General features: G+C 40.9%; 1 protein-coding gene across 4 annotated transcripts in view; it reads left to right on the top strand.

The window, feature by feature from the left end:
- UBN2 (ubinuclein 2) overlaps window positions 1-26,801 on the top strand; it is a 103,234-nt gene that overhangs the window by 8,365 nt on the left and 68,068 nt on the right. For 3 of the 4 annotated variants that reach the window (XM_073327286.1, XM_073327285.1, XM_073327288.1), the window contains exons 3-4: window positions 6,533-6,634; window positions 26,248-26,385. In XM_073327286.1, the coding sequence (XP_073183387.1) occupies window positions 6,533-6,634; window positions 26,248-26,385 (240 nt within the window). The remainder of the gene's footprint in view (window positions 1-6,532; window positions 6,635-26,247; window positions 26,386-26,801) is intronic. The other variant, XM_073327287.1, reaches the window with a different exon arrangement.

Genomic DNA, 26,801 nt, shown 5'->3' with positions numbered 1-26,801 from the left:
AGTGTTTTTGGATGAAAGATAAAAATGTAGGTACTGACCACTGTGGTTATCGTGATTAAGACCATGATTTTGCCACGGGTATTTTTATTAAAAGTCACAGACAGGATATGGGCAATAAACAGTAAATCACAGAAGTGTACACATACTAATGCAGTTTTCACTAAATCAATACAGAAGCTTTTATATTGCCTATTAAACCTTATATAATTTTGACAAGATCTACTGACAAGATTAATTGTTAGAGGGTAAAATGGTCATTTACTAACAGAGCTTTCCGTGATTCTCAAAGCCAAAGCCTGAGCCCCACTGCCTGTAACTTAACTTGTTACCCAGTAGTGCCCTGCTTGTTACTCGCTAATGTTGGCCCCGGCAACAATGGTTCGCAAAATGCTATTTTCAACACTTGTACTGCAGATGTTAAAGGAAATAAGTGATTTCTCATTTTTTATAAATTCTAATGCTGTTATTGGAATTTTCAAGAACTCGAGGACATCTCTTAAAATCACCAAATCTGTGACCTCTGTGACAGAATCATAGCCTTACTCATAATCTTTTTTCCTAACACTGGTTGTGTAAGCCGTGTTGATACCGTATTCTCTCTTTCCTTGAATTGTTGTGGAGTAGTATTGGGCACTGTTAAATAGTTGCTACATTCCACCTCCAACGTAGATGCAGCAAGATAGAGCCATACTTGTTTTGGGATGCCTCTATTGGAAAGTATAATAGAAATGTCAGTCTTGAATGAGTTTTATCAGGCAGCTGCCACATCACAAAAAACTTGCAGGCTTCTAGGGACAAGCACTAACATAGTACTGAGAGTAATTTGAACAACACTGCATAGTAATGTAAACAAGCCAGGGTGGATAAAAATCAGTGATTTTTAAAAAAAGGATTTTAAAAATTTAAATAAAAATAATTTTTACTTTTTAAATAGGTTGTCATAATTTCACATATGTTAAGGCATAAATTTACTATAATCTATTAACATCACTTAAAACATTAAATAGTATGTTTGGTGCTGAAATTTTTCAAGAAAGTCAAACCACTGAACTGGGGAAGTCATGGGCCAAGCACCTGGAACCAGAGTTTGACAGCAGTAACTGCCAGTGCAGAGAATATTTTTCAGTTCAGTTCAATGAGTAGTTCATTCAGAGTTGAAAAACTGGTTGGGAATGAAAAAGCAGGAAAGCTTGTTTTCCTCTTCAAATGTGAATAAAAAGTAGGCATAAGAGGATGAGATCTGCTGGTTCTAAAATCTTGAAGGATATGGTGACTAGAAACAATTACTTTAATTCACTAACTGCAGATATTTTCTTTGTTTAATAAATCAGTGAGTTCTAAATGCAAAACTTATTTTGATTAAACTTGTTTCTTGTGTCTGGCACCTTTTTAAGGTAATTATATTTAATAAATAAACTAAATGCTGTTGTGCATTTTTCTTTGATTTCCAATTTCAATCCAAATAGAACTTGACAGAAATCATAAGTAAAAATTAATCATATAGTAAATAAAAAATCACCATCTACTAACTTGTTTAAAAAATTCAAATTCAAATATATGTTAAGCTATGTAATTGCTTAAATAAATGTGTATAGAGTATATCCTTCTGGTTAGTAAGAAATTACTGAATTTGGTGTAAAAACTACATTTAGTTGCAAATAAGCATGTTTGAAATGGTTACCAATGAATGAGACTCAACTTTTTCTTTCGGAAAATAGCTAAAACGTACAAATGCAAAGCAAGATTAAAATCGGTTACTTAAATCAATGTTCCCTGCTCAGTAATTTAAATCATGATTAATTTATTTTAATTGTTTTGATTTTCTTTTAGATAGTCCACCCTGAAACAAGCTTCCACTAATAAATGCCAAAGTAGAAACCAAGAGATGTTATCTAACACCACACCCAGCCAGCTCCTTAAATTCACATGGATAGTCTTAGATGATAAATTATGAGCTGGCAATAAAAAAAATAACTTAATTGTATTTAGAAGACTTCAATATCCAGAGCTGTCAGTGTGGTGCCTTTCATTAGAAAAAAGACTTTTGGTATTAATGTCCCTATGTAAACTGATTTTTCTGACTTCTCTGGAATTTTTCCTATCAAAAAGGCAAGTTTCCTTAATAGGATAAGAAACATTCAGTCTGATATCAATATATTATGCAGAGATAATTGTTTTTAGGTACAATACCTTAGATGTGTTATGGGGGATGAGATTGCTAATGAGGAGAGATGACGTAGGTACATAAAATGTCTGGTATAGAAAAAGGCAATTGAAAGCTATTGTTTACCCTCTCCAATAATAAAAGAGCAAGATGGCACTTACTAAACTTGAGAAAAATTTAAACTGTTAAAACCAATATTTTTATACAGTATATAATTATGTTATGAAATGCATTTCCTTGATAATGTCTTGAAATATTGTGGAGAGACAATTTCTTCGTATTTAAAGGTGCAACTAAACTCCTATCCTAAGTTCAGTTTTTACCTCCCATTGCCCTTGTAACTTTAAAAAAAAAAATGTTAACTCAGTGAAGTAGAACTTTTTTCTGAAAACTTAGAGTCTCTATTTTCTGGTTGTAGAGATTTAAAAACTAACTATTTTTGGAAAATTAAACTGGTTAATGTTTGTATATATTGAGAATGCCCCTAGGGGGCATGAAGGAATGTTCAGGGAGGCACAGCGGGGCCTGGGCCAGCCCCCATAGTGTTCAGGGAGGGAGTACCACCCAGCCCTGCTCTGCCCCCAGCTCTGCTCTAGCGCTGGTCTGCGATCCTGGCCCTGAACTGTGGCTTGGCCCCAAACCATTGCTCTGATAGATTCCATTACTGGTGTGGCAGGGAGAGGGCGACAGAAAAAGTTTGGGGATCACTCATCTAGATGCTGTGGTTCGCCGGAACACCCAGTTGATTCAGCTGGTAAATAGCCAGCATCAGAACCTTATGCGTAGGCTAGTTTTCAAGCAGACCTGTGTGTGTAATATATATAAATAAATAAAAATCAGGCATAAATCTCATTGAACCAAATGAAGAAGAAGGAAAAAAGCATGCCAGTAGAAAATTTTTCCATAAAAGTAGATGCATACTATGAGCAGGGACACCTTTACATAGCTGCTCATTTGATCAGGCAGAATTTTCTAGGTGGATTGACTCCTGCAAATGTTAGACTTCAACACAAAAAAGTGTGCTCTGAATGGGCCCCATTCTCCACTTGATCCATGCAGCCACTTCCCTTCCCTGGCTAAATCAAGTCTATGGTCTGTGATTCACATTACTACCCAAATGACCAATCCATGTAATTCTTCTAAGATCACGCTGAGCTTTCAACACCACATAGATTACAGATGCTAGGAGGGAGAGTGGACCCAGAACCTTATTCTTTCTTTTGGATGTAGAGGCTTAAGTCACTTAGAAGGATGGAATCATCAGGCACTAGTTAAACGCATTAAGTTTTGAGTGCATATTGTGCAATGAAGTATTTTCATTGTCTTCTTGTGTTCAGAATAATTCAATACATGGTTTTCTGCACATCACATTTAATATGAAAAGACACAATTACACAGTGCATACTTTACTATGGAAAAAAAGTAATGAGCTGAAAGGTACTTGGTCCTTCCTCTTCAACTGCCACTGATATCTGCAGCTAAAACTGTATAGGCTTCTGATTCTGAAACTTAGAAATCTAAGTGCAGTCTCTCTGCATCTTAAAAGCACCACCTTTATTTCCACATTGGTAGGTGGTGTCTCTTGGATAACTTTGAGAGACATAGGCAATACCTTGAGTGATGTGTATATGTTAGATTGAATTAGCTGAAATGGCTGTAATTTTTGACTTTTTCAGTGAATGGCTTTGATTTGACTAGGGATTTTCTTTGACGTTGTTACTTTATTTTTGAAATGCAGCAGATTGTAGTATATTGCTACATCTTGTCTTAATTTGTACAGGTACAGATGCTAAATTTGCATGTGAAAAGGTGAAAGCTTTAATGTTTGGGTTTTTTTGGCCAAACAATTTTTTTTAAAGTTTGGATGGCCAGCACCAATAATAGTCTTAGTGTGCTAAGAATTTTGTTTAGTGGCTCAGTGTTAGGACACTTCACTTCATTCCAACCCAAGAATCTACTTTGTGACAACTTAAGTCCAAACCCGGTGCACCTGGGTACATCTGGTATCCACAAGCAGGTCTCAGACTCCAATATCTCAGGTGGTGTCTACAAGTGGGTCTTACAGTTGTGACTGCAAACCATCTGCAGCAGAGTGCAAGCATGCCCACGAGAAGCACTCTAATTGCAATCACAGACAGTTCAAATGTCTTCACTTGTTTGAGTGTAACTTACTGCTCCCTAGTTTTGTTTTATTCCACTCAAGCTTTCTGTTATGTTTGTTTACACTTTCCCATGCCTGCATCCTCAATTGGCTGGAGGACAGCCCCATCCTTTCATACTGAAAAACCATTAAAGTTTTACTTTGAGAAGATGACGATCCCTAGAAGCACTATTCAACTTTTTTTGGACATCTTTCCCTGGTAATATTGCTAGAGGACCATATTAAAATTACTGCCTGATGGCATTTCTCAGTGCAGTGATATAGCTGGCCTGGGTCTTAAGGAAAATGTCAGGGTTCTGTTAGTCCTTAATCAAGGCAGCTTCTATTTTCTGCTATAAAAAGATATTTAAATTATGGGGACACACAAAGTAGTCATTGAAGCCCTGCTCCATATGTTTATCTATTGGTCTTGCTTCAGTTCATACCGTCAAGGGAGATGTTTAGTTTATCATTATTAGGACATCCCTCAATCTGCTTCCTTTCCAAAAGAAGAATTCTTCCATGAGAGTGTTTTAGGGAAGAAAATGGTTGACTACATGTATCAAATACAAATATTTAATCTGGAGACCGGAGTTCTGTTCCATGCTCTGCCACAGACTTCCTGTGTAACCACAGGTGAATCATTTAGTTCCTTTGTGCCTCAGTTTCCCCTCCATAAAATGGTGTTAATACTTCCCTACATCCGATGTTTTGTGAATATAAATATATTAAAGATTGTGAAGCGCTCAGATACTAGAGTAATGGGAGCTATATAGATATATAAAATCAGTGTTTTGTATATAATTCAACTTTAGGGAGGTCTTGTTTGCCACTCTTGAAAGAAACTGTTGAAGTGTTGAACTGTTGGATCCAGTGAAATACATGGGGATGAAGCATGCTTAGAAGGACATTGCTCTTGAGCCATCTTAGAGGTGGCTCAGAAGGCCAAAAATGTAAGAATTAGCAGACTTTCCTGCATGATTTATATTGGAGACCCAAGAGTGAGAATCCTGTAGGAATACCTTGTACGTCTTTAAAGAGAATTAATTTTCCTTTCAGAACTTTGAAAAATGTTCTGTACGTGTGGTGACATGAAGTTATTCCAAGTTTGACCTGCTCTTTGAATGAAGGAGGAGTTGGGGAATGTGTTACAAAATTAAAACCAGAAAGCTCAAACCAAAAGCTAAATTTGCCCTTGTATAGTTTTTCCATAGTTGCCATTTCATATTGAAAGGGATATGCTCAAGTCATCTTGTCTTTAAAAAAAAAAAAAAAAAAAAGGGGGGGGGGGGGAGGGAGGGAGAAGAGGGCTTCGGTCTTGTTCAAATTAGTTTGTCTACCTGCAGCTATAATACTTTATGATGAGGGTTGTCAAGCTATTAAAAAAACTAACCTCGATTAATTGCGCTGTTAATAGAATACCATTTATTTAAATATTTTTGGATGTTTTCTACATTTTCAAATATATTGATTTCAATTACAACACAAAATACAAAGTGTACAGTGCTCACTTTATATTTTTGTTTACAAATATTTGCACTATAAAAACAAAAGAAATAGTATTTTTCAATTCACCTAATACAAATACTGTAGTGCAATCTCTTTATCATGAAAGATGAAATTACAAATGTAGAATTTGTTTTAAAAAAAAACAACCCACAAAACCTGCATTCATAAAACAAAAACTATGTAAAACATTAAGGTCTACAAGTCAACTCAGTCCTACTTCTTGTTTGAGGAATTGGCTGAACAATTTTTTTACATTTAGAGGAGATAATGCTGCCCGCTTCTTGTTTACAGTGTCATCTGAAAGTGAGAACAGACATTCACATGGCACTGTTGTAGCCGGCATCGCAAGATGTTTATGTGCCAGATGCGCTAAAGATTCATATGTCCCTTCATGCGTCAACCGCCATTTGGTCAACTTGAATGTCAGCTTTGCTCATGATTTCTGGTGTGGATGTTATAAAGAATTTACACACATCACCAACTAATTTTTTTGCATAAGTTTAAAATATAGCCATTGGATATTAATGGCTTTTTGGTTTCTATATTCACTAGTTCAGAGTTGTCCTAGGTGTCAAAGAGGTGAAAAACTCTTATCTGATTAGTAGTCTCCTAAATTGAGCCATCCTTCCAGGATTCTTGTTTCTATGTCACAGACTTCATTTGATACCAGAACAGTGTGATTCCCAGACTGGCTTACCACAGTTTTGTTTTCTTTGCAGGGTGGGAAGTTTCACAAGCATCGAAAGGATCGTTTGCAGGATCTGATTGATATAGGTTATGGCTATGATGAAACAGACCCTTTCATCGATAACTCTGAAGCTGTGAGTAAATCTCATTTAAACAGGAATAAAGACGTGAGGCAGTACACCGGACCCTAGCTAGAACGCCGGATTTGGGATCCATGCGGGGACTGCGTTAAAATGAATTGCAATTAAAATAATAGGAATACTTGTGGCACCTTAGAGACTAACCAATTTATTTGAGCATGAGCTTTCGTGAGCTACAGCTCACTTCATCGGATGAAGTGAGCTGTAGCTCACGAAAGCTCATGCTCAAATAAATTGGTTAGTCTCTAAGGTGCCACAAGTACTCCTTTTCTTTTTGCGAATACAGACTAACACGGCTGTTACTCTGAAACCTGTAATTAAAATAATTAAATTTGGGATCCATGGCCGTGACCGTGTTATATGCAAATTCGCGCTATATATGCGTGCGTTCCAGCGAGGGTCCGGTGTACTTATTTCTAAGGAGAGTGAGGGGAACATACTTTTTACTTTCTGCTGTGTGCATGGTATGAATCCAAAAGACACAAATGACTTCAGGCACCCAAGAAACTATTATTGTATTAATTTTTATAGCCATTCACAGGCATCATTGCATCAGAAGAACAAAGGTACACTGTATATTAAAATTAATTATTTGCCTTACTATCCCATAGATAATTAAAACCAGAGATTTTAAAAATCAAATTGACTTCCTTATTGATCAATAGTTCACTTTATCATACTTCGCTCAGCTTTGTTCGTGAAATTAGACTAGTTTTGTTTGACTGCGTCTCCTGTTCTGGCAAAATGCTGGTATGTTTGGGTTTCCAACACTTCAGAGGAATGTTTGTTTTTTGGAGGAGAACCTAATCACCTTGTTTTCATTAACTTTAAATGTTTTGTTATTGAAATAAGTACATAAGGAGTACTGGTGATAAGCCAGTATGGCTTAGAAGCAAGATTCAATAGCTTATTTAACCCAAACTTCAGAAACTGGACATCCAGTCGAAGTGAAGTAAATAGAAGCATTAACTCACTCCAGGTAAAATCTTAGATGGAAATTAGGCTATGGCCTAGTCTACACCTAAAACTTAAGTCAGTCTAACTATGTTGCCCATGGGGTGTGAAAAATTCACACCCTCGAATCAGCCTAAGCCTCGGTATACACACTTCTAGGTCAATGGAGAAATTCTTCCATTGACCTAGCTAACTGCCTTTCAAGGGGATGGATTAACTACTGTGACAGAAAAAACCCTTCTGTGACTGTAGCAAGTGTCCATGCTGTAGTTCTGCTATAGTGCTTGTAGGGTAGACCTATCCTAAGAGGGTATCTGAAGAGAAGTTAGATATAAAAACAAATAGCTGGAAATTCTTTAAGTATACCAGAAGCAGTAAACTCATGAGGAATTCACTGAATATCAGACAATTAAGGGAGCAAACAGGCTGAGGGAAATCCTATTGCCTGGATGCCCCAGATAAGTGAAGTGCTATCCAGGCAAGTAAAAATGCAGGGCTTTTTGCCTGTAGGACAAGGACAATAGTGGCGGTCTGGGTGTAGGCTGAGTCATATCAGGCCCAGCAATATTGAGCTGCTATTCATAGAGGAAGGTGGCCAGAAGGCTTGAGAGAGAGTGGAGCAAAGAGAACTGAAGTGAGTCATAGCCAGAGGGAAGGAGAAGGAAATTGGACCCAAGAGAAGTGTGTTGCTTGGCCTACGTCATGCAAAGCCTCTTTTGAATGTAATGTTGGTTAGTACTTTAATCAGAGGCAGAAATTAAGTCTGGGCTTTTCAGTGATAGTTATGTGCTCAAATGCAATTAGAGTAGCTAGAAAGACAAGCAACAGTTGATTTCTTGCTTGAGGGCCACTGTGAATTCTCACTTTGCTGTGGAACTGCCTCAAATAGCAGTGTCTGTTGTAGGGTGCTCAGAAGATCTCGTGTGAGGATGACTGCATTGCCCTACTTTGTATAAAGGAGGTCAGCCAGCTCCCACCCACCTCTGTTCATTTGCTGCAACTACAGAGAGCAAACTGAACGTGCTTTCATTTCCTCAGGCTAGAACTTCCCTTAGTCTAGCTTGATGTTTACAAGAAAATTGTTAGTTTAGAGTAGCATAGGACAGGTCAGTGTAGACACCCTTCCCATGTCTTGGGAACCTGTCAGGTCTCAAAGCAGGCTAAACTAAAAGTGACATCGAAGACCAAATCAGCACCATCTATTCAGGTCCCAGTAGCATTGGTGGTGATGCAGGCAGCTCCTACATTTTGCTGCCTACCCTCACTCAGCACTACTGCCCTCTGCTCTGACACCAAACCTATCCTCCATTGTCCCTATCTTGGCACTGAGATCCACTCAGAGGCCCATCTGGCTAAAAGGAAGGAGAAGAGGAAGCACATCTCCCTACAAGAGAGACATAAACAGAAGAAAAGGAGGAAGTGCTCTCTCTTGACTCATGAGGGCCTGGAAGACACTTAAACAGTACTTAAACTGTCACCTCTTCTCCACGTGCCGCTAGAGCTAGACATCTCAGCACCAACTGGACTCCTCATTGCTGCATGTCCTGATAAAACTTTGATCTCTCCATGCCTGAGTGGGGAATGCACCATGGAGGCTACTAGCCACCACATCACATGGTTTGCTGCCTGACTTCGCTGACTTCTCCAGTCTCAATCTGGAACTGCTGCAGGGTACCTTGGACTCTTTCAGAAATAAAACCGGAGGGTCCCCCAATTTGACCTCAAGATTCTGGTCCCCTTCCCTTGCCTTAGATCCAGACAGTCTTCACCTCATCTTGTGGCCTTACATATGGGACTCCATGAAAGACCTGCTGGAGGCTGCAAGATCAACTCTGGCATAGACCTTCACACTGACATCCATGCCAATACTCCTTTCAGCACAATCTCCTCCTCTAGCATCAGTGCTTTTACCAGCATCTCTATTCCTCACTTGGTGTCAATGCAATCTTCCTTGCTTTCACCAGATTCCTCAGATCTGCAGGTATTCTGTCCTTCATCTGAGAAATACAATGAGGTTTCTTCCTAGGAACCATATAAATCCCCTTTAGAGAAACATACAGGTGTCACCTCATCAGAGGACCAGATAAGTGTTTCATCTCTTTTCCCTTCTGACTAATAAATGTTTCAGAAACTATTGGGCAATCGCAAATACTTCTCCAGCTAGCTGCAAGCAAGGGGTCACAGCACTGGAGAAATCCTGTGATTCCCCCTGTTCAACATATTACAGGTGCAGATCGGGGAGAAACTGCCTCTGCCTACTGGCTTCAGCCTTCTCAGTCCAGCCAAAAATATGTCTTTAAAAAATATTTTGGCCCTGCCTGTATCCAAGATAGTGATAGGATATACCCTAAAAGACACCAGTTCCTGCTGCAGCCTCCTTTGGCAAACTCCATGATTGTATCTGTAATAAAGGAGACTTAAGGGGAACAAGACATAGGACACTTAAGGGCAACACTCTGTCAGAGAGAGAGATGAAATTTGGATGTTTTGGCAGGAGAGCTTACTTACGTGGTTCAGTAGGCCTTCAAGTGGCCAGCTATAAAGCTGTGATATCCCACTACAGTTATGGTTTGTTTGATGCCATAAGCCCCAGCCTTGAATCCTTGTTCAAGGAACAGAAGGAAGTGGCCAAGACTCTGGTCACAAATAGTCATATACTTGCTTGATGCTCTTGAAGAGCAGCCTGGGTTGCCTTAGATGCTAGTGCAAGAAAAATGGCCACAGGAATGGCTCTTGGGAGGTGCTTCTGGTCTTTTACCTGGATCCTGGGGTGGGATTGGGCAATTCCCTTTTGAGGGCACTGCCCTTTTTAGGGACAAAATGATGAAGACCTAGAGATGATCATGGCCACTCTCCACTCCCTGCAATTAACGCAGTTCTCTTCCTCAACTCTGAGGTTTTTCTGCCTGTCATTTTGCTTCCAAAGACAAGCTCCCAGGCAACACCAAGGGATACATCCCCAGAAGTGATATCAGCCACCTCTTAAACCTGCTACTGGCAAATAACCTCAGCAGTATAAAAGTAGGCTTCCTCTCTGTGCATTGTCACACCCCTCAACATCCGCTTCTAAAAAGCAATTTTGACTGTCTGAGTCATGTACCATGTCTCCAGTCTACATCTCCTCTCCATACATTCACACTTTCGGACTTTGTCTTTCTGCAGCACCTGTTGCATGATTACTTCTGATTGCTGGTTACTGGACACCATTTGTGACAGATTCCATCTAGTTTCATACATGACCATCTTGCCACCCTCACCTTTCTCTTCAAACACCCATCCTATAAGAGCATCCTGGTGGAAGAAGTGGATTTCCTTTTTCAAGAAGTGAGTCAGAGAGGTGGGACACTGAACAGTGTCTGCAGGAAAACTCAGGGAAAGTGAGAATAAAATCCTATTTCCTGATCCCCCAACAAGAGCAACTTTCTGAGATTCTTGACCTCAGAATTCAGAACAGATATATAAAAGCATTCAAGTTCAGGATGCTCTCTAGGGGACATCTCTTCCTTATACCAGTGGATAGGTGTGCAGCTCACAATTTAAAGAATGCCTGCTTTTATCTGGCAATCAAACATGCTTACATCAAGTATGCTACCAATTTTGACTTGTCTACAGCCCCAACAAGTGCCTCACAGTGGCTGGTGCACATCTCAGACATGAAGGAATATTTGTCTACCCATATTTTTGATGACTGGCTCCTGAGGGCTAACTCACTGAAGGACCTCTCCTCAGAGATCATTACATGTGCAACTTCTTCCAGTCTTTTTGGGACTGTTAACTGGAAGAAATTGACACTTCAACCTGTACGAAGAATCATTTTAATCAGAAGAGTCTTGGACTCCACTCAGGCCAGTCTGTCTTCCACAAGAAAGTTTTCAAATTCAAGACCCTCTGGCAATTCTCAGGGAATAACCAGTATGTACTACGTGATTTCCTCCCCCCCACTCCCACCCCCAACACTATTAGGCCTGATGGTTTCATCACTCTCTCACACCCTTTGCTTGTCTGAACATGAGACTTTTACACCACTGGCCATGCCAAATGTACGGTCTTCAAAGGAGACTGTTCCTTCTCAAGTGTTCCAATAGCTTCATTAGTGGGAACAGGCACTGCTGCAATACAAATAAGTCACAAGGACCATGTCCTCCAGGGGATACCTTTTGCTCTCCTCTCTCTTAACATCATAATCCTCACCAGTGCCTCCAATCTGGTCTGGGGTGTGCATTACAAAGACTGCCAAGGACATAGGCTGGGAAACACTTGAGTCTATACCCCTTATCAAGATACTGGAACTTAAGTCAACTTGGTGGGTCCTCAAAGCCTTTCGGCTATCTCTGCAACAGTGTGTAGTATGTGTGCTTACAGACCATACCACTGTCATGTAACACAGCAGCAGATAGGGAGGAGTACTGTGTATTTGTAGCTCTCTTCTTCCTTCCACAAATATCTTTGGCTGCGGTGCATCCAAAGCCACCCAGTAGCTCTTTGCCTTGCAGGCGAGGTGAACGTGTGGGCAGACTTGCTTAGCAGGAAGTCTCAGGATCATCCATACAAGCAGTCCTTGAATCCAGCAGCCAGTGTGCTATTTCACAGATGGGCCCAACCAATAATAGATATATTTGTGACTGAACAAAAGACCAGATGCCAAGTGTATCGCACAAGAGCACTCGGGCGAAACCCTTCTTAAGGATGTGTTTCTGGTGGGCTGGAGTCAACATCTTCTATGTCTTCCATTCCATTCTCTTAATCCTCGAGGTCATAAGAAAATCAGGTCAGACTGTCAACATCATATTAATTGCCACAATGTGGCCTCATCGGCACTGGTGTCTAGATCTTCTGCAGGTGGCCCAGAGAACCACCATACCTGCTGCCTTATATCTCTGGATGTCTGCCTCAATAGCAAGGGAAGATTCTGCATCCCAGCTCAGAGAGAGAATCATAGAATATCAGGGTTGGAAGGGACCTCAGGAGGTCATCTAGTTCAACCCCCTGCTCAAAGCAGGACCGATCCCCAATTAAATCATCCCAGCCAGGGCTTTGTCAAGCCTGACCTTAGAAACTTCTAAGGAAGGAGATTCCACCACCTCGCTAGGTAACGCATTCCAGTGTTTCACCACCCTCCTAGTGAAAAAGTTTTTCCCAATATCCAACCTAAATCTCCCCCACTGCAACTTGACCATTACTCCTTGTTCTGTCATCTGCTAACACTGAGAACAGTCTAGAGCCATCCTCTTTAGAACCCCCTTTCAGGTAGTTGAAAGCAGCTATCAAATCCTCATTCTTCTCTTCTGTAGACTAAACAATCCCAGTTCCCTCAGCCTCTCCTCATAACTCATGTGTTCCAGTCCCCTAATCATTTTTGTTGCCCTCTGCTGGACTCTTTCCAATTTTTCCACATCCTTCTTGTAGTGTGGGGCCCAAAACTGGACACAGTACTCCAGATGAGGCCTCACCAATGTCGAATAGAGGGGAACGATCACGTCCCTCGATCTGCTGGCAATGCCCCTACTTATACATCCCAAAATGCCATTGGCCTTCTTGGCAACAAGGGCACTGTTGAGTCCTATCCAGCTTCTCATCCACTGTAACCCCTAGGTCCTTTTCTGCAGAACTGCTGCCGAGCCTTTTGGTCCCTAGTCTGTAGCGGTGCATGGGATTCTTCCCTCCTAAGTGCAGGACTCTGCACTTGTCCTTGTTGAACCTCCTCAGCTTTCTTTTGGGCCAATCCTCTTGTCTAGGTCCCTCTGTATCCTATCCCTACCCTCCAGCATATCTACCTCTCCTCCCAGTTTAGTGTCATCTGCAGACTTGCTGAGGGTGCAATCCACACCATCCTCCAGATCATTTATGAAGATATTGAACAAAACCGGCCCCAGGACTGACCCTTGGGGCACTCCACTTGATACCGGCTGCCAACTAGACATGGAGCCATTGATCTCTACCCGTGGAGCCTGACAATCTAGCTAGCTTTCTATCCACCGTATAGTCCATTCATCCAGCCCACACTTCTTTAACTTGCTTGCAAGAATACTGTGGGAGACCGTGTCAAAAGCTTTGCTAAAGTCAAGGAACAACACGTCCACTGCTTTCCCTTCATCCACAGAACCAGTTTTCTCATCATAGAAGGCAGTTAGATTAGTCAGGCATGACTTGCCCTTGGTGAATTCATGCTGACTGTTCCTGATCACTTTCCTTTCCTCTCCTCTAAGTGCTTCAGAATTGATTCCTTGAGGACCTGCTCCATGTTTTTTTTTCCAGGGACCGAGGTGAGGCTGACTGGCCTGTAGTTCCTCCTTCCCTTTTTTAAAGATGGGCACTACATTAGCCTTTTTCTAGTCTTCTGGGACTTCCCCTGATCGCCATGAGTTTTCAAAGATAATGGCCAATGGCTCTGCAATCACATCCTCCAACTCCTTTAGCACTCTCGGATGCAATACATTCGGCCCCATGGACTTGTACTCGTCCAGTTTTTCTAAATAGTCGCGAACCACTTTTCTCCACAGAGGGCTGGTCACATCCTCCCCATGCTGTGCTGCCCAGTGCAGTAGTCTGGGAGCTGACCTTGTTCGTGAAGACAGAGGCAAAAAAAGCATTGAGTACATTAGCTTTTTCCACATCCTCTGTCACTAGGTTGCCTCCCCAATTCAGTAAGGGGCCCACACTTTCCTTGACTTTCTTCTTGTTGCTAACATACCTGAAGAAACCCCTTCTTGTTACTCTTAACATCTCTCGCTAGCTGCAACTCCAGGTGTGATTTGGCCTTCCTGATTTCACTCCTGCATGCCCGAGCAATATTTTTATATTCATCCCTGGTCATTTGTCCAATCTTCCACTTCTTGTAAGCTGCTTTTTTGTATTTAAGATCAGCAAGGATTTCACTGTTAAGCCAAGCTGGTCACCTGCCATATTTACTATTCTTTCTACACATCGGGATGGTTTGTCCCTGTAACCTCAATAAGGATTCTTTAAAATACAGCCAGCTCTCCTGGACTCCTTTCCCCCTCATGTTATTCTCCCAGGGGATCTTGCCCATCAGTTCCCTGAGGGAGTCAAAGTCCGCTTTTCTGAAGTCCAGCGTCCGTATTCTGCTCCATCTTGCAGTGCGGAGGCTAATTGGAAGACAGTTGCTGATTTTGGAGGGTTCAGACATCCCTCTTGCAATCCAGGAGGTTCTCTATCCTAAAATGCAATATGCAAAAATGGAAACAGTTAACTGTCTGGGCCATAGGTAAGGGACTCACTCCATCTCCAGTGGAGATCCTTGCAGTTCTAGAGTATCTCCTACATCTTAAGTTTCAGGGCCTAGCCATACTCTCCATAAAAGTCCATTTGATAGCAATATTTTGCTTTCTTGCAATTTTGTTGGGGACAAATCCACCTTCTCTCATCCTACAGTCTCCAGGTTCCTTAAAGTTATGGTAAATGTACTTCCTGCCTCTCCTTTCATGACCCCTAAATTTTGTTTTAATGAAGCTGATAGGTCCTGTGTATGAGCATCTTGCATGAGCCTCTTCAACATTTATTAATCAAAATTAGCTTTCCTGATCGGTATTACCCCTTCTAGAAGCATGAGATCAGTGCTTTGATGGCCACTCAACCTTATATACTGTAGTACACAAAGACAAGCCCCATTCCAGCTTCATGCATAAGGTGGTCTCAAATTTCCACTTACCTCAATGTATTTCCCCCCAATCCCATTCCCACTTAAGAATCTTGTCTACATACTGTAGATGTAGTGAGGGTACTTTTTTTTTTCTTAAACCTGAAAAGAGAGAGAGCTCTTTAGAAAATACTAATGGGCTACTTGTAGCATTTAGGGAGAAATGCCAGGTAGAACCCATTACCAAATAGACTTTCATATTGGGATAGGTGGTGTATAGAACATTCCTACATGTCAGCTAGGAAACCAGTACTCCTTGATTTAAAGACCCGTTTTGCAAGACCCACTGTATCAGTGGCAGGCCTTAGCTAAGATTTCCTGGTGGAGATTTGCAGAGCAGCAACTTGAAGTTCAATGTACACTTTCACCAGACATTGATCCTTGGATTTAGCATTCTGCTCTGATGCATAGTTTGGGAATGCAGTGCTACAGCGTGCATTTAGCGAAGAAATCCTTGCCTGGTGCACTTCTGGTAGAGCACTGTTTGATAATCTCTCTGCAAATTAGAATACTCAGAGGCTCTCCTAGGAGAAAGAGGTTATTTACCAGTAGCTGTTGTTCCTAGAGTTGCCTCTGTGTTACTGCATCTCCACCTTCCCCTCTACCTCCAAGCCCTACATAACATAGGACTTTGCAGCTGGGAGATGTTGTCCACTGTATGAAAGCCCTTGTCTACACTACACAGTTTTGTCAGCAAAAGGTAGCTTTTGCTAGCAAAACAGTGGAGGTGTACACACTACAAAGCTACTTTTGGCAGCAAAACTCTGCTGTTTTGCAAACAAAATAAAACCACCTCGATGAGAGGCGTAAAGCTTTTTGTGACAAAGTTAAAGTGACAAAGCATCAGTGTAGATTCTGCCGTTCATTATGTTGACGTAACTGGCCTCCCCCAGTGTCCACCGTGACCGCTCTGCTCACTATACCCCTCCCCTTTCAAAACTCTGGGAAACTTTGACATTTCTCAGGGTGGAGAGCTCTCAGAGGTGATGAGGATGCAGCTCCTGGTATCTGAGGAGTATGTGGGAGAACTCAAAGGGAATCACAAAATCATTAATGTGGAATCAGCTGGCAGGCAAAGTGAGCAGCTGGAGGGGAGGAGGGGGAGAGAGCGGTGTTAGGGGAAGAGGTTGCTGAGCAGAGCTGGGGACCAGTGTGCGGAGGAAGGGGTGAACTGGGGGAGAGTGTGTCAGCAAGCTCTCGCTTAATTCAGACAGCAGCCCAAGCAACCAAACCTGGGGGACAGGGACACCCCTCCCTCACGCACATCAGTCCTAAGCTCTGCTCAGTAGCCTCTTCCCATAACGTACACGCTTCAACACACACTCTCTCTCACATACACAATCTCTCTCACGCTTCCCGAACACACACACTGTCTCCCCGACGCTCGCATGCTCTCTCGCGTGCACGCACACACCCCTCCTGTCCTCCTCCCCCTATCCATGTCAACTGAAAAGCAGCTGGCAATCTAGTAGGATGCCCATGGAATGATGGGATTGAGAAACCTGCATCATGCTACGCTGTACTTGCCCCAGGAGGTATTGCAAACTCTTCCCAAAGTATCCTGTGGCCAGTTGCTTAGTGGGATAGCTTCCCAAAGTGCACTGCTCTCTGTCAATGCAAGAGCTGCTAGTGTGGATGTGCTCTGTCACCAGACACAAGGATCATAGTGTGGACATGCAACAGCGGTTTAATTAAAGCACTTTAATTGAAACAGCATAACTTCTTTGAGACAGTTCTGTGGTGTAGACAAAGCCTAAAAAAAGTGCACTGTTACCCTCACACAAGCTCTCTTGTGCACTCCTCTATAGAGACAGCTTTTCAGGGCACAACTGTACCTCGATGCCAGGAGTGCAATATCCTGTAAGTGTGAATGCACAAAGGTTACTAGTAAGTAACCTCTAGTAAGTTACTAGTAAGTATCTTTTCTTTTTTTCTTTTCTTTTCCCCAAGGAGGACAAAGTAGGTAGTTTAGTAGCTTCTAGAACCTGGCAAATGTCACGGACAGTTAGTTTAAGATGAAGAATAAAGCTATATTGCAAACTACAGTCAGATAGTTCAAAGACAGTTGTTTTTGCCAAGCAAGCCTGAGTAGGCTTTGTAGTAAAATAAACAACAATTTGATTTGCTATTTTTATAGTGTAATTTGATTCCCTTTAGATGGGAAAGGTCCTCTGTACTACTTGTTCGTTACCAATATAATAATTGCAATTGTAGGCCTAGATTCAGCAAGGTACTTAAGCAGGGATCTAACTTCAAGCACGTGAGCACTCCCATTGACTTTGATGGGACACCTGAGGTGCTTAAATTTAGCCATGTGTTTAAGTACCTTGCTGAACTGAAGCCTTTGGTGCTGTCAGGGCCAGGTAGCTTAACATAGTGTCAAATATTAATTTCCAAACTAAACATCTGTATTTTTAAAAATTAGCCACAGACTTAGTTGACTTTTTTTACGAAGAGAAATGTCTGGAAAACATCAAATCACCCTGAGTTCCTTGGGTTTAAAAATAAAAATAAAATCAAATAAAATCCTGAATCACCAGAAGGCAGTACTGACGGCCCTGGTCCAAGTAATCTTAAAGTTTGCATGTGGTACAGAAGAGTATGTTAAATCAATATGAAAAACTGAGGACACTTCTCACAATTCATGGAAATCTAAATATTTATTTAATAGCAGATTTTTTTGTAACTTGCCAAATGCATGAGTCTTTCTGAAAAGAGTAGTTCTCTTCTAAGTGTTACATGTATGTGACCGCTCTGCATATGAAATCTGTGGAAGCAGAAAATGGCAATTTGTCCATAAAAAAAGTTCTCACTTCTGTAAAATGAAAAATGAGATCCAGAAGTTCGTCACCTTGATTTATGTCACTTATTCAGTTACTAAATGCAACTTCAGTTTTAGAGATCTTGCAGTTGCATGAAAGGCAGTGATCAAAATTTATGTGATTGTGACCTATTTGGAGCATACCTAAGAAACTGAGCTGGGGCTGAGACGGTCAGAGTTAAGGAGATCAAGACAGGCAGATTTGCGGACATGTGTTTCATGATGGACATAACTACCACTATGACTGAAGTCTTCCTTACTTCTTTCTGAGGAGGGGATCTCTTTTTGAAAATTTAGAAAGTGCTTTGTCATTGTTCATAGTACTGAAAGACAATCCTGGCCATTATTTCTGAAAACTTACCCTTAGGGGCAGCAAACCTGAAAAGTAAATATTTCTGGATCTTTAGCGCTATAAGTGCAGAACAATCAGATCTACATACTTGAAGCTGCCAGATTACCAGGCTCCAGCAACTACCATTCACATGGTTTCAATTTCTTGACTCCATACAGTGGGCTAATGATTGTGATCTTGGTCTAAGACTGACAAAAATTACACAGGTATTGAGAGAGGAGATAAAGGAGAATGTGCTATGTCGGTGCTTAACTATAAAGTTACACTTGAATATTATCAAGCTTACAACAGATGACATTGCACATGCATGTTTAATAAAAGCTTTTAACCACTAAGCCCACCTGCATTTCAGGCTAAGTTGTGCTTGACGGAAATGTGTTCTTAGTGTCCTACAGCACTGTAGTGGAAGAACATAGATTTTCCACAGTGAGCTTAACAAAAACAAGCCCATGTGTCTATATATACACCAAACCATCTCCTGGACTTAATACAGATGTGACTGTAGAGCTCAGTGTGAATGTTTCTGCCCTGTCAGTTTTTTTTTTTTCTACTGGCTTGAAGCTGGAGTGTGGGATACAACGAGTAAAATATTTGTGGAGACAACAAATGGTAGTATTAGTAAAAGGCTAAACCAGTGTTACTGCCTATGACCAGATCTAGATTTCAAAACCAAATAGACATCTATAATATTTAGATATTTGAATATTTGTTTAGATTGCATCAGAACTGAGACTATGGTAGTTCTCTTACATAAAGAGACAAACCTAAATATTTCTGTCTGAGAATTAGACATGCTCAGTATAAGAACAAAAATAAGGAGCCCTTCCACAGTAGTCCAAAACAGAATGCCTAGAGTGCATGATTGTCTGAAGAACTGCCTTTAGACAGTCATAACAGTAATTGATTTCATTCTTAACTTTTGAGAATGAGTCCACAACCCAAGAGAGGGACAACCTTTCTTAAGACTGGCCACATGGGGTCAAACCAGTCATCCATCTAGCCCAGTATGTTGTCTTTTGACAGTGGCCAGTGCCAGATGCTTCAGAGGAGGTGAACAGAACAGGGCAATTTATCTAGCGATCCATCCCTTCTTTTCCAGTCCCAGTTTCTAGCAGTTAGAGGTTTAGGGACACCCAGTGCATAGGGTTGTGTCCCTGATCATCTTGGGTAATAGCCCTTGATGGACCTGTCCTCCATGAACTTATCAAATTCTTTTTGGAACCCAGTTATACTTTAGGCATTCAAAACATTCCCTAGCAATGAGTTCCACAGGTCGACTGTGCAAAGTATTTCCTTTTGTTTGTTTTTAAACCTGCTGTCTATTAATTTAATTGGTTGACCCCTGGTTCGTGTGTTGTGTGAAAGGGTAAATAACACTTCCTTCACTCCATTTATGATTTTATAGACCTCTGTCATATCCCCCCACTAACCATCTCTTTTCTAAAGTGAACAGTCCCAATCCTCTAAATCTCTCTGCATATGGAAGCTGTTCCATACCACTAATAATTTTTGTTGCCCTCTCTGTACTTTTTCCAATTCTAATATATCTTCTTTGAGATGGGGCAACCAAAACTACACACAGTATTCAAGATGTGGGCGTACTATGGATTTATATAGTGGCATTACATTTTTTGTCATCTTATCTATCCCTTTCCTAATGGTTCTTAACATTGCTTTTTTGATTGCTGCTGTACATTGAGTAATGTTTTCAGAGAACTATCCGCTATGACTCAAAGATCTTTCTTGAGTGGTAACAGCTGATTTATACCCCATCATTTTGGAAAACACAATGTGCATTACTTTGCATTTATCAACATTGAATTTCATCTGCCATTTTGTTGCCCAGTCGCTCAGTTTTGTGAGATCTCTTTGTAACTCTTCTCAGTCTTCTTTGGACTTACTCAAGATAATTAATTTTGTATCATCTGCAAACTTTGCCACCTTACTGTTTGCCCTTTTCCAAATCATTTATGAATATGTTGAACCTCACTGGTTCCAGTATAGATCCTTGGAGGACCCTGCTATTTACCTTTCTCCATTGTGAAAATGGACCATATATTCCTACCCTTTGTTTCTTGTCTTTTTAACCAGTTACTGATCCGTGTGAGGACCTTCCCTCTTATTCCATCATTCATTTCTTTGCTTAAGAGCCTTTGATGAAGGACGTTGTCAGAGGCTTTCTGAAAGTCCAAGTACACTATATCCACTGGATCACCCTTGTCCACATGTTTATTAACCCCCTCAAAGAATTCTAATAGGTTGCAGAGTAACAGCCGTGTTAGTCTGTATTCGCAAAAAGAAAAGGAGTACTTGTGGCATCTTAGAGACTAACCAATTTATTTGAGCATGAGCTTTCATGAGCTACAGCTCACTTCATCGGATGCATACCGTGGAAACTGCAGCAGACTTTATATACACACAGAGAATATGAAACAATACCTCCTCCCACCCCACTGTCCTGCTGGTAATAGCTTATCTAAAGTGATCATCAGGTTGGGCCATTTCCAGCACAAATCCAGGTTTTCTCACCCTCCACACAAATTCACTCTCCTGCTGGTGATAGCCCATCCAAAGTGACAACTCTTTACACAGTGTGCATGATAATCAAGTTGGGCCATTTCCTGCACAAATCCAGGTTCTCTCACCCCCCTCCCAAAAATCACACACACAAACTCACTATCTTATATATATTATATATATAATATATATATCTTTATATTCTCTGTGTGTATATAAAGTCTGCTGCAGTTTCCACGGTATGCATCCGATGAAGTGAGCTGTAGCTCACGAAAGCTCATGCTCAAATAAATTGGTTAGTCTCTAAGGTGCCACAAGTACTCCTTTTCTTTTTTCTAATAGGTTGGTGAGGCATGATTTCCCTTTACAAAAGCTGTGTTGACTGTTCCCCAGCAAATCGTGTTCATGTATCTAATAATTCTGTTCTTTACTATAGTTTTAACCAATTTGCCTGGTACTGAATTTAAACTTACCAGCCTGTAATTGCCAGGATCGCCTTTGGAGCATTTTTATAATTATGGTTTCACGTTAGCTATCCTCCTGTCATGTAATACATGCTGACTTAAGCAATAGGTTGCATACCACAGTAGTAGTTCTGAAATTTCATATTTGAGTTCCTTCAGAACTCTTGGGTGAATACCATGAAGTCCTGGTGACTTATTACTGTTCAGTTTATCAGTTTGTTCCAAAACCACCTCTACTGACAGCTCAATCTGGGACAGGGCCTCATATTTCCTCCCTAAAAAGAATGGCTCAGGTGTGGGAATCTCCCTCACATCCTCTGCAGTGAAGATTGATACAAAGAATTAATTTTGCTTCTCTGCAATGGCCTTGTCTTCCTTGAGTGTTTCTTTAGCACCTTGATTGTCCAGTGGCCCCACTGATTTTTGGCAGGCTTCCTGCTTCTGATGTACTTAAAAATTAACCGCAATTTTTTTTTTTTAATAAGTCTTTTGCTAGTTGCTCTTTATTTTTCTCATCAGACAACCATATCTGAAGTCTTAGCTGCTATGGTCCTGTGATAAGAATTTTTCCCCATGCCTGACAGCAAATAAAGAGGATTAGGACATTTCAGAAAATCATTCAGCTTCTTTACATTAGGAACAAGGAGGAACAAACTGATAGGGGACCATATGTTTTTTCATACAAGAATTCTGAAGGAGCTTCAGAATGAAGTAGTTAAGCTGCTCCCAATATTTTGTAATCCACATTGTAATCAGCTAATACAGTGGAGCATTAAAAGTTAGCAAATGTTGTACCTATTTTTTAAAAAGGCATTCGGTGTGATCATGGGTGTTATAGATCAGTTAGCATTATTTCAGCGTTGGGTAAAGTGGTCGAAAACAAATTACATATAGAATTGTAAATTAGACATATGTGTTGTGATGGGAACAAACCAGCATAACTTCTGTAAAGGAGAGTCAAGTCTACTAGAATTTTTTTGAGCAGGATGAATTTTTGTGGACTTTCAAAAAGCCCTTTGACACTTTTGCAAGCCGCTGTTGAAACATCATCTGGTATCTTTCTGTCCATCTGTGTCTCACTGATCTTGTTAGCCATTTGCTTATTGAACCACTGGATAGTTTATATTCTGCTTGTTTGGTTTTATACATATTGAATGAAATCCTTAAAATTTCTGTTTGTCTGGTTGATTCACTAACTTTCTGTGGTATAGTTCCTGCTCTTCTCCTTCATCCCACTTCTTTTACACAGCTCTCTTCTCCGCTCATGTCAGTACTTCCTGCCCAACCCTCAACAGTTCACTCCCCGTTTTTGCTTTCTTCTCTCTCACTGCCACCATTTTCTGGCCTGGGATGACATTTGTCCCAACTTTGGCTTCCCCCAATCTCCCTGCAGAATTGCCCTTGTCATCACTTGCTCCCATTCCTTTGAACTTACATATTCTAACTTCACTAAATCTACTCCTGTTCCCAGTGGAATGCCCACTCCATCTCTAAAAAGAGTCATCATTCACAGCCTTTCTTTTCCGACTTCCTTTATCTCCTTGGATCACTAGGAGTCTATGAAGAAAGTTATATGGCTGCATTGACTTCTTCCACTACAAGTTCCCCCCCTTTGTTGATTTTTATGCCTGAAGTCACTGTTGCCTGTTACTACTGTTGATTCTCACCTTAAACTTCCCTCTGCACCTTCTTTTAGCAAGATTTTGCGGACTTTTTAAAGAGAGGATTGACATCATAGTGTACTTCTTTGCGCTGTCTGCCTTCCACTTTCTCTCCCTCTAACACCACCTCCCCCTCACACTTGCATGATCTTTTTTGTGACCTCAGTGTGTTTCAGTGATTCCTCATTCCCTTTTGCCTCACTACTACTGTTTCCTCCTTCATCTTCATTTAACCTCTTGCCTTTTTCTCCAGTGCCTTCTCCATTTAACTCTTTCTTTTTACCCATGACCTTATCAAATATTATGATTTACAACCACTGCCACATTCATCTCCAACTCCCTACTGGATCCCCTCCAGTCTGGTTTCTGCCTCCTTTATTCCATTGAAACTGCTGTCATCGAGGCTTCTAACAACCTCTTCCTAGTCAAATCTTAAGGTTTTTTAATTTATGCTCCTCCTTCTAGCGCTCTACTGCTTTTGATACCATTGATCATACCCTCCACATCTTAGCCACCCTAAGCTTTTGCTATTCTGTTCTTTCCTGGTTCTTTACCTACATCTCCTGGCTTTTGTGGACTACCTCTTTTGATTGGGTGGTGGTCCTCAGTTTCATCCTTCATTGTTTTGTTCTTGATTTTTTCCCCCTTCTCGTTTTTTATCCTTTCATGAAGTGAGCTCATGTGCTCTTAGGTCTTCAGTTACCATCTCCATCCCAGTGACTCACGTTCACTTGTTTGCTCCTAATTTGTCTCCATCTGTTCAATTCTGGATCTTGGCCTGTCTCCAACATTTCCTCTTATTGGTGTGTGTCAGCTCAAGCTGACACAGCCGAAGAGCAATTCCTTTTCTTTCTTGCAAGCCGTCGCCTTCTCCATTTCTTTTATATTTGACAAGCACCAATCTCCCTGTTGCTCAGGCCTGTATCTTGAGGTCACCTTTGACTTTTCCATCTCCTATGCTTCATACCTCTAAGGCACATCCAAATGCTGTCTCTTGTTCTTTCAAAATAGTTCAGAAATCCGTTTCTCTATCCACACACTGCAGTTGTGATAGTTCTTGTAATCTTTTTTCTGTAAATGTCTTCTCTCTGGACTCCTAGTCACCAGTGTTGTACAGACTTCCCATTCTTTCACCACTCCCTACCCATAAAAAATGTTGTCGCTAGAATCATATTTCTCACTCATCAAGCTGACCATCTCATCCCTTCCACTCCCTCTTCCACATCATCAAACTTAAGATGCTTGTCTCATTTTCATTGTCCTTTCATGCTGCCGCTCAATGCCCCACTCTTCCAGTCCTCTTGCAAGCACTTCTTTCATGACACTCTGTGGAATGTTGTTCCTGAGTGAATCAACGAGACTGCTACTCTCTGTATTCAGAGCCTTCTTGAAGATTCACTGCTAGCAAAATATCTACAAGAAATTGACTAACATATGACTAGGCTGTGGGAGAGGGGGGTAATGTATGGTTTTTTGTTTTTTTTTAAGTTTTTAGTAAATTATAGTACTTACCACGACCAGTTACCATCTCAACTATTCCATTTAATATTATACCCTTTCTCTATATGTCTTTTAGTCTAAACTTTGAGGTAGAATTTGTGCTTTTTGCTTTTTTTCAATCTATCTAGAAATCAACTATAATGGTGTAGGTGCTACACAAAATAAAGAAATACTGTTGTGGATTAGAAACTGGCTGAGTGAGGGTAAACCAAGTAGGAGTAAATCTCTAGTTACGAACATGGCCTCTCAAGGATGGTCCTGCCTCAGCTCAGGGAGCTGGACTTGACTTCTCAAGGTTCCTTACAGCCCTACATTTCGATGATTATATTGCATAAGGTTAATTTTGGGGTGGTATAGGGTTTTATGCTACCATTGGTGGTATATGACACAGTCATGAGCTGGGAATGGTAAGGTGGTAACTTTTGCAGATAACCGTTCTGTAGGCTACTTGAGAAGATTGTGAGGAACTTCAGATGACTGTCAAAGCCAGTTGAATGGACAACATGGTGGTAATGTAATTTAATGTTGACAAAGTAAAGGATGGTGGAAATAATGATATGAACTATTCAGACACGCCGCTGTAATTAAATGTAATTACACAAGAAGATGACCTGGGTATCACTGCAGACAGCTCAGTGAAACAAACGCTAAACTGAGCAGAGGTTCAGAAAAAAGCAAATAAAATATTACAATATTTTCAGTATTATACTTTTAACACTGAAAATATTCTAAAACCCCAACATAAATTGATTATAAATATTATAAATCCTGTACATAAATTCATGGATCCCCTTACCTGCAATATTCTGTTTTGTCTGATCACCTTATCTCAAAATATATAGCAGAAATAAAGGGTCTAGGAAGAGGCGATGACAATAATTAGAGGCACAGAAAGATAAGGACCATTTAGAGAGAAACTGAGAGAGGATCATGGAGGCATGCCAAAAAAATGAACGGTATAGAGAAGGTATCTTTCTTATACTAGAAAAATAAGAGTGAATTCTGTGAAACTGAAATGCAACACATTAAAAATTGATAAAGGGAAATATTTTTATTCAATATATAATAAATCTGTGGAGTCTGTGGCTAGCGGACCTTGGTGAGGCCAAGATCTTAGTAAGATTTTGAAAAAAAATCCCAGTATATTAAATAAATATTAAGTCTGCATACTGCAGGATGTAAGTCATTCAATAACTGATGGAGTTGGGAAGAAATATTCTATGTTGACCTTTGGGAAGTTATTCCGTAATTGTCTGCTACGTGGTTCCATGTATCGTCATCTGAATCTTCTGGTAGTAGACACTGTCCGAGACAGAATATTGACCTAGATGGACCACTGTTGTTTCATCTCCTAACAGTTTGTGTTTTTTGGTGTGCCACCGCTGCCACTCCATGGATAGTGTGTCATCACCACTGTGGTGACCCTAGCCTTCTCCCAAAGATGAATTTTTATTAGTTTGCTTCAAAAGCAGTGGATTAGTATTGTGACACTAGCACTCCACAGCGTTGACAAATAACTTTTCAGCAGCATTGGTATGTTTTATGATTTGAAATCTAGCAAGTTATGTAAGATGTTTGTGTTTAATACCTCATGTTCAGAGATTGTATTTAAGTAAGTGAATTGTTTCCGATTAATAAGGTGATGTTGGTTAATCACCTGACTCTTCTATTTCCTGCCCAGTATGATGAATTGGTTCCTGCATCTCTGACAACCAAATATGGGGGATTTTACATCAACACGGGAACATTGCAATTCCGCCAAGCATCTGATTCAGAGGATGAAGACTTTGCAGAGGACAAAAAGCACCGGCCACCTAAAGTGAGTGATCTTAGTTTCTCTTCCTTCTGGAATTTATGGCTGATTTGAAAATCAGGAAAGGCTTCATAATCTGGCTACAACAAAATGAGAAGACTGAGAGCTTGCTGATAAATAGATACAGGTGATGCAGGGGTGAAAGTGGGCCGGTATGGCATACCGGTAAGAAGCCAGTACTGGCCCGTACCCAACCGATGTTAAAGCGCTGCCATGGCAAAGGACGCTCTGGCAGGGACTACTGGCAGGCAGTGGGGCAAAAGGGGAAGCTGCCTCAGGGCTGGCGATTTAAAAGGGTGCCTTCCCAGCTGCTGCTACCACAGCAGCGGCCAGAGCCCCAGGCCCTTTTAAATCGCCCCTGGAGCCCTGGGTGGTGTGGGCCAGCCAGTGTGGATGGTCTGGCTGGGGGAGGCTGACCCCCA

This window comes from Lepidochelys kempii, chromosome 1, assembly GCF_965140265.1.
Source record: "Lepidochelys kempii isolate rLepKem1 chromosome 1, rLepKem1.hap2, whole genome shotgun sequence".
NCBI classification, from domain to species: domain Eukaryota; kingdom Metazoa; phylum Chordata; order Testudines; family Cheloniidae; genus Lepidochelys; species Lepidochelys kempii.
The sequence above is the reverse complement of the archived record's forward strand: the minus strand, read 5'-3'. Positions and strand labels throughout refer to the sequence as shown.